General features: G+C 42.2%; 1 protein-coding gene and 2 non-coding genes across 4 annotated transcripts in view; 2 read left to right on the forward strand and 1 right to left on the reverse strand.

Annotated features, from left to right (window-relative positions):
* Window positions 1-14785, forward strand: part of arhgef10 (Rho guanine nucleotide exchange factor (GEF) 10) — a 58833-nt gene that overhangs the window by 6442 nt on the left and 37606 nt on the right. For both annotated transcript variants that reach the window (XM_037746576.1, XM_037746577.1), the window contains exons 2-8: window positions 2539-2648; window positions 8547-8948; window positions 10605-10949; window positions 12559-12595; window positions 13199-13287; window positions 13625-13681; window positions 14256-14443. In XM_037746576.1, coding sequence (XP_037602504.1) covers window positions 2612-2648; window positions 8547-8948; window positions 10605-10949; window positions 12559-12595; window positions 13199-13287; window positions 13625-13681; window positions 14256-14443 — 1155 coding nt within the window. In that variant the 5' untranslated portion in view covers window positions 2539-2611. The remainder of the gene's footprint in view (window positions 1-2538; window positions 2649-8546; window positions 8949-10604; window positions 10950-12558; window positions 12596-13198; window positions 13288-13624; window positions 13682-14255; window positions 14444-14785) is intronic.
* trnai-aau lies at window positions 2748-2821 on the forward strand. The gene has a single exon. It is a non-coding gene; the product is annotated as a tRNA-Ile (tRNA).
* trnaf-gaa lies at window positions 5497-5569 on the reverse strand. The gene has a single exon. It is a non-coding gene; the product is annotated as a tRNA-Phe (tRNA).

The raw sequence follows: 14785 nt of genomic DNA on the forward strand, positions 1-14785 counted from the left end.
GAGAGATGAGTCACCCTCCAAAGCTCCTGTCAGGGCTAGGCCGTTAGTTGTCACTCACAAAATGTGCCAGTCCGTTTACAACCATATGTCTCATGTAACTACCTGTTTCATACTCATACATCACTTTTCTCAGGATGCAGTATATAACCTAAAGAGGGCCTCATCGTCAGTCGTACTGCATTACGCTGTAGCTGCTGCTGTCTGTCTCTGTTGTGTAATAGACTATTTCTCCTCAGGCTATGCATACTCTACCTGCCTCTGTTAGCACTAGCATTATCTGTTAGCTGCACTGTATTCAGCAGACACTGGCCTTGATTGTTCACATCCACTGTTCTGACCCTGTGCCCTGCGAATAGGGTGGAGGACAAAGCAGAAGCAGAGGATTTAATATTGTTTGTAGACAAAACAAGCTTTGAGACTCAGAATGAGTTGTCCTTTGGATCTTGTTTGCTGCAATACTGTGGTGTAGGTTCGTCTTAGTCAGGAGCTGTGAACTTGTGTTGTGGCTTGTAATGAATTATAGCGATTGCATGGATAGAATATGGGGCATACATACCACAACAATGGCGGCTTTATGCGACAGCATGATGTCATGACTCTGTCATCTGTTCTTGTGGATACTAGCAAGCTGAAGAAGTCTGGAAATAGCGCAGTTTTTTTTTCTAGAGGAGGCCTCTGACAGAAACTGTCACCTCTTGATACGAATTGTACATCAACAAACAAAGACTGTGCTGCTGAGGAATGCGATCTCTGTCATGCCCATGCAAGTCCAAAGGTCCCTCCTGCCTCAGCATGCTAATGACATTACCCTGGGACAAAATGTGGGGTTGCTACTACTAAGTCAAAACGTCCCATTGACCTCTGTACCTTTAATGCGCATACTTACTAGTTGATTTTTATTTCAAGTCATGTCAAGTCTTTTATAGTCTAATATTGCCACCCGGGGGAAACCTATAGACACAATAACATTCCTGGGTTTTGGTTTTTATTAGAATATTTTTCATAGCCCGTGGCATAATTTAACCTTTTAGATAATCATCAAGCAAAAGATTGGGCTTGAACAGGCTCCTAAGTGGTAGGAGTAGTGGTTGCCTTTGGCTGTGTTTAGTTGTCTGATTGACATCTGACTGTATTTGATCTCTTATCTTGAAGAAAGTGTGCAAATGTAATAACTACATGTGGGGAAACCAGTTAGTTTAAAGCCTCAAACACAACAACCCGACATCAGAGAACTAGCAACGATGAAGGCCGACTGTTGCGTCGCCTCATGTTGCCTTTGTTTTGGCCGACAAATTGCACTCAAACACACTGCAAAGACTTCAGCCGACGGCAAGTTCGCACTGACGTTGTGCGCCTGCGGGAGATAAAACAACTCTCCACACCAGCAGGTTGCTGTTGTCTGTATCCGTCATTCAAAAAGGGTAATCGGAAGACTGAGGACGGTGTATATACAAGCTGTTGCTATGATACGTACATGAAAGAAAGCGGCATTTGGCAACCACTTTCACACCACTCACTCGCCATTTAGCTTCATTCCAGATGGCCATGTCGTTTTGAAAATATCCGTCTAATGGAATGATCAGATGAGATGAAGATGAAAAATGAGAAGAGCCTTCTGTGTTTTCCTCTTGACTTTACTTGTTGGTTTGCTTTCCTCACTTCCGTTTCTCTTCTCGTGCACTGCTTCGTTTAAGCTGAACCGCCAATCAGAGTGATTTCTCTCACCAACAGGTGCCGCCGGCAATTCAACATGCTCAATCGGCCAAAAAAACTCTGACACGGACAGATTAGTGCGGGACACACTGAAAAAACTAGGCCGACGGACGCTTACCGACGCCCCCAAACTGTCCGACCGTCGGCTTGCTGTTTTCAGAGCCTTAAGACCTCTAGTAAATTAGCTCATTTTGAAGGCCGCAGCTGAATAAACTACTGGAGGGATGCATGTGTTTCCTTTTGACTCGCTTTGAATCAATTAGTGCCCGATTCACCACAATAAACAAGAGCTCAAATCTGAACGTGAACCTGCTTTGAATAACTTTGTTTTAGCTACAGACTCCCCCCCCCTCCACCACCACCACCACCCTTCTTTTCATAATGGCCTCCACAGGGTATGGCCTATCCATTACAATGGTGGCCAAGCCTGTTTATGCCCATGACATTACGCACGCCCGCGATTAGCATATGAGAATGTTGTGTACACTTCAACACGTGGTAGTGTCAACAGTCCCTTTTGTTTTCATTCACCCATTCATTTGTCTGAATTAGCTTTAGTCCAGACTCTTATGTTGACACAAAAGGTACCAGACCGTGACCACAACACAGCAGCCATGCCCCTCTGCTGACAAAGTGCTGCTGTGATTGAATAACATGGACTAACAAGTGTGGTTTTGGAGACTGACTGGCATACAAATGCCGAGCCAGAAGTGCCTGACTGCTGATGTACGGAAACATTCTTCAGTGATAAATTCATTTGGAAATACTGTGGGTATCAAAGATGCCTATTTAGCCATTTTATGACGTTTGTCTTTTTTCCTTTAGGAATGTTTGTCGACGTAGCTGATCCCCTTCATGCTGCTGTCTGAAGAGCTTGTGCAGGAGAAGAACAGCAAGCATGGACGTGGAAGACTTTCCTCCCCCGCCTCCTGAAAGTAAAGTCAACAAAGCTTTGTCCCTTACACATGCTATGCACTTTGACCTCAACTTCACAGAGCAACTTGAGAAACATGCTTGGAACAGTGGCTGACATGGGCCGGTTAGCTCAGTTGGTTAGAGCGTGGTGCTAATAACGCCAAGGTCGCGGGTTCGATCCCCGTACGGGCCACTGCTTTTGAGTATAGATTTGGAGAACTAATAATAATACAGAAGGTGTTCATTGACCGCACTTTTCATGTAATAACTGCTCCCTCACTCCCACTTAATGACAATCCAAAGCAATAGATTGGTTGATGGAGAAACACCAACAAATAATCTGCAGATATTTTCATAATCAATTAATTGTTAATTTTCCAAGCACAAATGCAAAACGCTCTGTAGTTCCAGCTTCTATTTTGTGAGGATTTTCTGCTTTTCTTTGCCTTATGTGATTGTAAGCTGATTATGTTGTTGTTGTTGGTCAAACAAAGCAAAGCTTTGAAATCAAGAAATCAAGAAATCTGATGACGTGACGTTGGACTTTAGGACATAGCGACAGACAATTTTCACAGTTTTCTGAAATTTTATAAAACATATGATAAATTGTTTAATGAGATGTTGAGTCTCAAAACATCAACAGAGAGCTGAAAGGAGATGTTGGGATGCTACTGGGCTAAACTCCACACTACTTTGTGTTGACAGTGTTACTCTTATCACATATATCTTCGGTCGTCCATTTTTAGAGAACGATTATCAGTAGTATCACCTGCTAGCTTCTGTAGGTCGTCTCGTGGGCACATCAGTTCCTGGACGGCTGGTGGTGAAGCTGGACAGTATGAGTAAACAACAGAGATTCCTCTCCTCCACTTCTCCACCGCTGTGGAGTTTGTGTGGGCAGAGGAACGAGGGAGTAAGTATGGAGGGTAAAATGTGCTGCGCTGCTGTGAATACCAGACAATGTGCCTCAGTATTAGGCTGCATACTGCTGCAGCAGCACACACACACAAATATACACGCACACACATACACAGCCTCCGGGGATAGACACAGGCCAGAGAAATGCTCCGTCTCCAGCTGGCCAGTCACTTGCTTTGTTGCCAGGGCGATGCTGGAGCAGATCGTAACCCGGTGACTCATTTGAGCAGACCATTATGTAGCAGAGTGGAGATAGGCCCACAGAACAGAATCCATATTGTAATTATGAATTGACAATGGGCACCTCAGCAAAGGGTATGTGTGTCAGTGTGCATGCATGTGTGTGCATGTACAGTATACTTCTTCATGAGGGTCGAAAGATGAGAGAAATCTTTCAGAGTGAAGATACTTTTTTATTTCCAGTTTAGGGTTTGGTTATTAATGTAGTTTAGAAATAAGATCCTCACATAACTGGTTATGTGTGTACATGTGTGTGTGTGCTTGCACTGTAAAGTGAGGTCAACATCCAGCACAGTCTCTGTAATTAAGCTGCAGGCATGCATACCCATACAGCCATCTATCAATGGTCTCATAATCACATAGTTGGACTATTGAATGGCCAGTCGTCCTGTTCTATTCTGGCTAAGTCAAGTGTTTCACATTGACACAACAGAGAGAGGATCTGAGTGCATATTTGGGCAATTATAGAGTGCTGCAGGAATTAGTCCTAAAACCCGGAAATGAGTTAGTATTTTAGCACTTCGGGTGGTTCGTCTCAAAGTCAATGTTTTTTTTTTTAATGGGTTTTTGGTTAGATGACTGAAATAGGGTCTGTGGTTAACACAAGCTTTTAATGTTTTGTTCTACAACATAAAATACATCAGTAAATATCCCACTTGTGAATTTTGAGGCTTTTATGTATCTTAAAAAAGGCTAAATGAGACTAAATAATGTCATCACGCTGAACACTAGTCTAGTGTCATGCGACCATGGTGTAGTTCGTTTATAGCCCAACATTAGCTTTTTACTTCTGGCGATCACATTTACTCTACAAAAATCAGAAAAGTGGTGTTCATTTGTGGAAATTATTTTACGGAACAAAATGTGTAAGTACCATAAACAATAATCCAAAACCCAATGGAAAAATCCCATTGACTTTTTGTCAAGGGAACCAGTGTGATGCTAACTTTCGGGTTGGCCTACAAAAAGACATCATCCCTGTAGAACTCTATCGGCAGGAGATGAATATATATTGGCATATGAATATACATACCACAGTCCTGGAGTATCGCTGACCATCAGCCAGCTTAGCTGTGCCTTATCTCTGTGGCCCACACCATTCATTACTGTACAGATGGAAAAAGACAGATAGCATCTCTGTTTCCAGGTTTGCTCTCTGCACCTCTCTTTACGTGCAACTTTAGTCATGGGTTCCAGATGGACATGGGGTCACAGTTTTGACCTGAACCATTAGTCACAGACGGTTCCTTCACACACTGACTACAGGGTGGAACAACTACCTGTCAAAGCCTGAGGGAATCGTACCGGTGATTTAGAGTGGCGTACATTGCTGTGAGGGACTTCAAAGTTACTGGGTTTGCTAGAGGGAGTTTCTTTGAGTTAAGATTTACTTGGTCACTTTCAGTGGGTCGCTCAGGCCTGGAGGCATAACGCAGTTGCATGTTGTAACTAGAACGTGGTTCTTTTGATTGTAATTGTGTGTAAAGGATAACCTTATCAGCTAAACTTTAAATGGCCACATAAATACTTAAGTTGACTGGGTCTCTGACAGGAAGGACATTGGAAATGTTGGAAAAGCATAACGGACATTGATATGTGTCGAAAGGAAAAGGTGTAGCCAAGGTGTGATAGGAAAGCTTTATGGAGGATTTACACTGATCTTTATCTGCGACTAGGAAGTGGCTGGGGGAAGGAAGGGAGAGGTCAAAATGCCGAAACCCGGGATCGAACCAGGGACCTTTAGATCTTCAGTCTAACGCTCTCCCAACTGAGCTATTTCGGCTGCCGTCTGTACTGGGCATATCAACATCATGTCATGCTGGAAATGAACTCAAGCGAACTTGGAATTTTCTGTTTACTTTGGGAACACAGTCAGGATATGAGAGCGAGGCTTTAGACTGTGAGTTATAATACAATCAAGCTGTGACTACTGATGAAAGTGCTCACAAAGAATCTGTGGTATGCTTAGGAGCAAAACTGTCACAAAGATAGAATATCATCTTAAGAAGTTAAGGTTGGAGCACTGTCACCTCACAGCAAGAGGGTCGCAGGATCGGATCCCGCTTGGGGCCCTTCTGTGTGGAGTTTGCATGTTCTCCCCGTGTTAGCGTGGGTATTCTCTGGGTTCTCTGGTTTCCTCCCACAGTCCAAAGACATGCAGGCATTGTTGACTGTAAATTGCCCATAGGTGTGAATGTGAGCGTGAATGGTTGTCTGTCTCTATAGTGACAGCCCTGTGATAGTCTGGCGACCTATCCAGGGTGTACCCCGCTTTCGCCAAATGTCAGCTGGGATCGGCTCCAGCCCCCCTGCGACCCTGAACAGGATAAGCAGTTACAGATAATGGATGGATAGATGGATGGAAGTTAAGGTTGGCTCTCTATAAGAAAATCAGCAACACTTTAGAAGAGTTGAAGGGTTGAATGGTGAGACTGGGAGTTCCTTCCATTCAGGCTCTGTGGTTTTGACTCAGTTTATCCTTCTGTGAACCCTGTTTAAATGATTACCTAATATTTTCCACAACATTGAATTCAGGTTGAATTTTTCGAATGTTTTCTCTAACTAAGTCTTTTTTTTCTCTTTCATCCCACCACTGAATGAAACCTAAAATACTGTCTTTACACATTCAGCTCAGGGCCAAAAACATGGAGCCAGCTGATGAAAGTTGAGCCTTCGCATTCCTAATCCTTTAACTCTCTCTTGCTCCTTATTGAGCTTCACTGACTCAGGCCCACACTCTATTCATCAGATCAGAAATAATGCACAACTCAGGCTGTAATACTCACCGGAGGGAGTAACAGCTCTCTTTCCTGCTGGCCTAATTGCAGTGTGGAAACTGGAAAGACATTTGTTGTTCCCTTCCTGTCTGTTGCCAAGCGAGCGCTCTGATGCGAACCTGACGCCTTTGAACACTAACTATATCTTGTAGCTCTGCCCTAGTTTGTCTTTGCTATAAAGCAGTGCTGTTTCGGTTCAGATCCTTCATGTAAAAATGTCTGCGAGAAAACATACTGCTGTAGTAGACCCCACCCTTAATTATAAGTCTGTATGTGGCTCAGTCTTTTAACTTTAACAGCCCAAGGACTAACACTGCCACCCACAGTGGAACTGTAAACACTCTCTAAAGTAGTGAAATGATATGATTATTGAGTTAAAGCCTACCTAAATGTAACTTATGTTTAGCCAAATCCCCAAAAGCATACAGTGTGGTATGATGACCCTGTATATCATCCTAGAGGTCTGTATATTATTAGTCTGTATGGTCCTTTTTAATACAAAGGGTGTATATCTACTTGACTGTTGCAATAATGTTTCAGAAGTTTAGATATTTGTACTTCGTGTGTAGTTTGCTTTATGGTTCCTATTCACAAGACTTTATATACTGTAACTGATTGATTCAAATGAATTTGTCTCATAGTCACTGGCCATTGTTGAGAGTGACCCTTAGGGTGCTTTCACAAGTCAGCATTTATTCTGCTTTAATCAAACTCTGGTACGGTTCAACCCCTGGAGCGGTTTCGTTTGGGCAGTTGTGAACGCAGTAATCGTACTCTGGTGCGGACCAAAGCAACCGGTCCGAGACCGCTTGTGAGAGGTGTTCTCTCGGACCGATTCCAAGCAAACTAAAACGAAGGCTGCCTATGCGGGCATTTGTTGAGATGGACACAGATAAACGACAGGTTAATGAGTGGGAGAGGACTGACCTGGACTTCTGAAGAAATCCGATGTTTGCATTGATCTGGACCGAATTCGCTCCTTCGTACTCCTCCCTCAGCAAATTTTTTTTTTTTATTTGGTCTACTTTAATTTGTGTACTGTGAAACCGAACCAGACTACATAGAAAACAAACCAAAAGTATCAATTTCACTGTGATTCGGACTAGCCAAATGGACTATGACTTGTGAAAGTGCCCTTACAGACTTATTTGTCCAAGGACACCTTAAATGGCATTTGGTACAAAGCAAGTGCTTCCTGTCGGTACTGCTGTGATCACACTCTTTCACACACTTTTCATCTAGGAGTTGAATTTTCATCTTTGGATATATTGCGTCTTATACAGTTGGTGTGGGTGTGATACAAATCTTCTCACACTATAAGTCGTGATAGCAATGTTTTATCTCAACATTGTGAATTTTCTGGAAATTCAGTTGAGATACGGAGCGGCTGTGGCTCAGAGATAGAGGCGGTCGCCCACCAATCGGAAGGTCAATGATTTAATTCCCGGCTCCTCCAGTCCACATGTTGAAGTGTCCTTGAATATGATATTCAACCCCAAATTGCTCCCAAAGGCTGAGCCATCGGTGTGTAAATGAATATTTAGATTAGATCCTGAGGGCATGTCGGCACCTTGCATGGTAACCTCTGTCATCAGTGTGTGAATGGGTGAATGCTGACATGTAGTGTAAAGCGCTTTGAGTGGTCAGAAGACTAGAAAGGCGCTATATAAATGCAGGTCCATTTACCATTTAGTTTATGAATGAAATAACTGTATGGTAATATATATTTTTGCTAATCCAGTGAATTACATACCTAACAAAATTGCAATATTGCCTCCAATGTCCTATATAACCATACAGTATATATTAAAGGGATAGTTAGTTTCCTCAGTAGAAATTATATGACAACACCTCTACCAGTTGACACATCTTTATCATCTCATGGTATATATCGTCATAACACCCAACTCTTTTATCTAATATTCTCTGGATCAGTAATGTAATCCAGTACTGTATCTCTCTGAACCCTATCTCTGTTTTCAGTGTTGGCAGACAACGTCCCCTTTACAGATGAAGATGATGGGGAGGCCTTCGACTTTGATGACAGCGGTGATGACATCCCTGAGGCTGACCGCCCACCCCCCGCACCCCCAGCTCCTCTAGCCCCCAGCAGCAAGGATCAGAGCCAAGACACGACGGTGGCCAGTCACCCTGAGGGCCAACTCCCCAGCCCGGACCCCCCAGCACCTTCCGGCACATCCGACACAGCTCCATCATCAGCAGACACACCAGTTGCCACAAGCATATCCTCCACAGCAGGTGGAGCAACAGCAGAAGGAGAGGTGACATCTGCTGCTGAGGGGACTGATGACATGGAGACAGATTTACCACCACCTCCACCCCCTCCCCTTGATGATGATGCAGAGACTGATGCTGGAAGAACAGGTTTGCAACCCAAAAGTATTGACATTTTATAGTTGGCTGTAGGGGAGTGAGAGTATCCAAGCACATTTTAGTCTTAGGGCCTCTGCACTACAGTTGTGTTTGGGGAATTAATTAGCTTTGAATATGTCTGATATGTTCTAACAGCAATCAAATATTCTCCACATTCCCCTTTCATGTTTGTGTACATTATCTGGCTCTAACCCAGCCCCTTCAGCTCAGAGTAAAGTGGGGCAGTCTGTCTCTCTCATGACACCTTGTATCTCTTGCTGCCTGGTGCTGGAGGTTGTCTGGCTTTTATCACTGAAAGCCATGACAGCAGCAGCAGCAGCAGGCAGGGCTAGGCTCTACTTATCCTCACTCATTCTGTTGTACTGTAGTGAAGGCACGTTGACTCGACACTACACTCATTTTTAAGCTTATAAAGCATGTATGATTTGAACGCACACACACCTTGTATTTTTTTATCATTGTGAGAAATCTCCACTGGCTACATTCATAACATATCTCCTGATTTCCGCCTCTTAAATTCACTGCTTTAGCACTACTCACTCACTACTGCAAAATGTCATCACATCATACAGTACCCTAACCTACAGTAACTCTGTACCTTTAATCGGAGCTGCTTGAAAAGGCTCATCCAGAATGACCACACTTTGGAAAAGTGTCCTCCCTCTAGTGGTCCATCCATCATCTGTAACTGCTTATCCTGTTCACGGGGGGGCTGGAGCTGATCCCAGCTGACATTGGGCGAAGGCGGGGTACACCCTGGACAGGTCGCCAAACTATCACAGGGCTGATACGTAGAGACAGACAACCATTCACGCTCATATTCACACCTACAGGCAATTTAGAGTCAACAATTAACCTGCATGTCTTTGGACTGTGGGAGTAAGCCGGAGAACCCGGAGAAAACCCACGCTAACACGGGGAGAACATGCAAACTCCACACAGAAGGGCCATAAGCTGGGTTTGAACCTGTGACCCTCTTGCTGTGAGGCACCCTCTGATGGTCTAAAACTGAAATTTGTTGTATCAAAGATAGAGGCAAAGGGAATATGTTTTCCTACTCAAAACAAGACTTTTTGAAGTGGACCACCTGTGCAGTTCAGTCTCTAGTACATGATAGACCCAGGTGTGGTTGGGCATTGCTGTTTCACACATGATCCATCCATGCCATTGGCTGTAATCCTGGACAACAGGGCTAAAATGTTTAATGTTTAATTGATCTGTAAAGTTGTATAGGTATTGAAATTACTAAATTCTCTAGAGAATCAGAACATTTATTGTGTATGTAATAGGGCTGTCAACTGATTATAATATTTGTGATTAATCGCATGATTGTCCATAGTTAATCACGATTAATCGCAAATTAATCACACATTTTTTATTTGTCCAAAATGTACATTAAAGGGAGATTTGTCAAGTATATATTACTCCTATCAACATGGGAGTAGGCAGATATGATTGCTTTATGCAAATGTATGTATATATTTATCATTGGAAATCAATTAACAACACAAAACAATGACAAATATTGTCCAGAAACCCTCACAGGTACTGCATTTACAGTACAGCATAAAAAATATGCTCAAATCATAACATGGAAAACTCAAGCCCAACAGGCAACAACAGTGTGTATCTTCTTTCACTCACCAGGCAAGGAAGGCCAGGATGCATCCATCGATGACCCTCACCCTCCACAGTCCGTCCCCAGGACCTCCTCCCAGGGCAAAGTCAACCCTTACTCTGTGATTGATATCACTCCTCTCCAACTGCAGCAGCTTGAGCAGCAGCATGGACCTTCCTCTTCACCCTCCTCACCAACGGAGCCCAAGGAACCGGAGGGAGAATCCCAGGATGTCCACACCAGCCCAGTTGGCATCACTTCAGGATACTCGGTCCCAGTGCCCTGTGGCTATGCAACCCCCTCTGGTGTACCGCTCATCACGCCAGCTTACACCACACCCGTCATCATTCGACACCTCTCTGTGGATGAGGATGGTAAAGTAGAGCCTGCAGTAGGGACATTCTGAAAATAACTATAATGATTCAGAAAATAATAATGATAAGGTCGATCAGATGTTGACCAATATTTATTTTAAAACATCCACAACAACAGAAAATTCTCTGGATATCAAGGCTCTGTCTTTTACTTTGAGTGAAATTCTCTCCCTTCTTTTCTCACTGCACTCTGACTTAGAGCTACAAAGCTGTGACACGTAAATGCAGTCTCAGCTGCTTCTATCCTCTATCCTTTCTCCTTTCTCTTGTTTTTCCTAAAGCTTAGCCACAAGGAAGTAGGGACTAAATTTAGCCCTCCCCAAAGATCTGTGTTGGCTGTGAGGATTTTTCCGGTTTCACTCAAATCTAGCAGCAGCTGAGTCCAAGCCTGTGGCCTGGCATGCTGAGGGGTCTGATTACACTGTAATTATCTTACCAACATTACATCAGATTTAAACACTCACATGTTTTAGTAAAAAACATCTGGAATGTCATAGATATGTGTGATGATGTAGAAAATGATTAACTCTTTTGCAGTGTTGTTATCATCTGAGAGTTCTGGTCATGACCTACACAGCAAGGACATTTTAATGCAGTTATCACTTTTACCATGACAAGTTCCTGGGAGAACAGAAGGTTTATCTTATCATGGGATTTTAAATTGGGTACATGTGTCAAGTGAAATTTATGGAAGCACATTTATAAGAAAATATCATCTTGGCTAAATCATAGGTAATCTAAGAGATATGGAATCATCAGTGACACCTGGTGGCATTTGAACAAAGCTACAACTGAGTTTCTAAATCTTGGAATTGGGAGGTCGTTTGGTTTGGCTTGACATGCAGTGTGCTGATTTCTGAAACAATTATATTGATGATATATTTAAAAAAATACTTAACAATCCACCATAATTTATTATTGTTTCAGTCTTAATGTCTTATTGAGTTTATTCTCTGCTCTTAACAGTACTCTACAATTGTATGCTATGCTCAAATTTACAGTACAGCTTTCGAGCTTGGATCATGAGAACTGTGGGACCTTAAAACAGTGATGTATTGTAATTAGGGCTGTCAATCAATTAAAAAAAAAATGTAATCGCGATTAATCGCATGATTGCCCATAATTGATTGTGATTAATCACAAATTAACCACACATTTTTTATCTGTTCAAAATGTACCTTTTAAGGGAGATTTGTCAAGTATCTAATACCCTTATCAACATGGGAGTGGGAAAATATGCTTGCTTTATGCAAATCTATGTATATATGTATTATTGGAAATCAATTAACAATACAAAACAGTGACAAATATTGTCCAGAAACCCTCACAGGTACTGCATTTAGCATATAAAAATATGCTTAAATCATAACATGGCAAACTGCAGCCCAACAGGCAACAACAGCTGTCAGTGTGTCAGTGTGCTGACTTGACTATGACTTGCCCCAAACTGCATGTGATTATCTAAAAATTGCAAGTTGCATTAATGCGTTAAAGAAATTAGTGGCGTTAAAACAAGTTTGCGCTATTATCGCGTTAACTTTGACAGCCCTAAATGTCATGTGTTGTAGTGGCTCTCTTTGTGTAATGTTTTCTCTCTTTCCTCCTTCAGTCTCAGTGGTTGGAACTGGCAACACGTCTGTTGACAGGTATGTGACATACTAAACAGCTAGAGCATGTCATTTAGTACATTTAGAGCTATATCTTAAGAGAGAAATGCAAAGTATACTCCCCACTTTCAGTTCTAGTAATGGTTACTGACGCTTATCAAATAAGTATAATGTACAGCGAGGCGGTCATGTGTTACGAAATAAACCCCGACAGGGTGATGAAGGGGTCTGGCATCACTCTTGAGGGGGTTTATTTCGCAACAATGACCAGCTCACTGTACATTATCCCACTTATTACACAGCTACTTACTAAAGAAATCAATAATTTGTCAAAAAAATGGTCCTCCATAGTCTGACAACAGAACTACGTCCATAGCAACGGTCTGATATACATAGCAACGGTGTGCTATAGAAACAGACCGTAGAATGGCGTAACTGACCAATCAGAATCGAGTATTCAACAAAGCCGTGTAATAATATATTCTAAATGACCGCCTCCCTCATGTCATGTCAAAGATTATTATCATTGTATTAATACAGAAACAATACAGTTATTTCTTGGTTTTCTGATGTTATACTGACAATGAAAATGTATATTTCTTTGAAGAGTTATAATTTTGTTTGTTTGCATGTTTTCTCAAGTGTTTTCAGTGAAGAGTATCAACCTATTAGAGAAGAGGATGCTTTGGCTAAATGGGCTTCCGATCCTGCCAACACTGCATGGATGGAAAGTAAGGAGTGATATCCACAACAATTGCACATCTAGTAGAGATGCATGTGTAATTTCTATGGAAAGGATACTGCTGTTGTTTCAGTTCTTTGTACTTTCCTCTGCACACACAGTGCATGTCTTCAGAGTGATATTATCATTTTTTGGGGTTTGTTTTCTTTTGACACCACTGAATTCCCAGACACTTCCTTCCCTGTTCTTTTGAGGAAGCAGACCCTTGTGTGATTGTGTGTGTGCGCTTGTCTTTTAGATCCCTTCTACGTTGCATCCTGTTTGTTGTGTGATGTGAGAGAAATCATGCATTAGTTGTTGTGAACGGTGAACTTTGTATGCTTCAGATCCAGATGAGGTGATTTACGATGACGTGCCCAGAGAGAACTCTGACTCCAACACCGGTTTGTCGAACTTCTTTTTTTATTCCCACACTTCACAAATTCAGTATTTTAGTTCCCGTCTGGAGCGCTAAGCCTGTCAGCGCTGCTCACTTTCACTTCTATTGTCCTAATTTCTTTTGTCAAAAACTGTGATACTTGAATTATTCATTTAGGCTGTTGCATGAAAATATTATGCTGACGTTGAGTGTTCCGGTTTGCAATCCACTACAATAGCCATTCAATTAATATTACCTTGTGTTAAGCGTGTGATTTCGGTAAAGTAGTTTTTACTGCTTATTTTTGTTGAGGGTGTTAACAAGAACACCTTATACCTTAATTACCATGTCAAATTAACACACTTTTCACCAGCTCTCAGCATTATAAGCTCTACAAAGACAGTATTTATTTCAAGGCTATTCTATTGGAGTGCTGTATATTGTTATTGTGTTTATCTGCATATACAGTACGTCATAAACGTTTGTGCTACTAACCTTTGATAGAAGAGCACTAGAAACTGTTCTGTAGGCTCTGTAATTTACTAAACCGTAATTATTTCTGATGACATTTTCTATATCTGTCCTGTTTTGTCATACAGATCCAGATGAGATGATCTATGATGACGTGGAACTTGGCGAGGAGGGCGGCTGCAATAGCTCCCTCGACAACGGCTGGAGCTCTAGCGAGTTTGAAAGCTACGACGAGGCCAGCGACGGGGAAGGTCGCCTCGAGAACGGCCTGCCCCATGCTTTCATGAGAGGAAAGCCCCCCCAGAGGAAAACCCATGTGTGTATAACAATCACCCTCCCATTTCTCTTTCAGCATTACAGCAACTCTTGTCTCAATATCGCTGTACATCTGCAGCTGGGCGGATGACAGCAGTTGATGTAATTTGTAATTTATTTGTAATTAGTAAGAAGGCTTGTGTCTTCTCTTCTACCCTCCACATATCCACTCTGATATAGATCTGATGTATTTGTTTATATGAAGTTGTAGTTTAAATTTCTAAGTTGCTTATTTTGATATATATAATATACAGTCCATTTGTGCATTTGATGTGGAATCAACAGTTCATTTGCTTCTGCAGACCTGAGAGAGATCATTCTGGCTTACAGTCAGCTCGCTGCA

The sequence above is a fragment of the Sebastes umbrosus genome, chromosome 16, assembly GCF_015220745.1.
Source record: "Sebastes umbrosus isolate fSebUmb1 chromosome 16, fSebUmb1.pri, whole genome shotgun sequence".
Taxonomy (NCBI): domain Eukaryota; kingdom Metazoa; phylum Chordata; class Actinopteri; order Perciformes; family Sebastidae; genus Sebastes; species Sebastes umbrosus.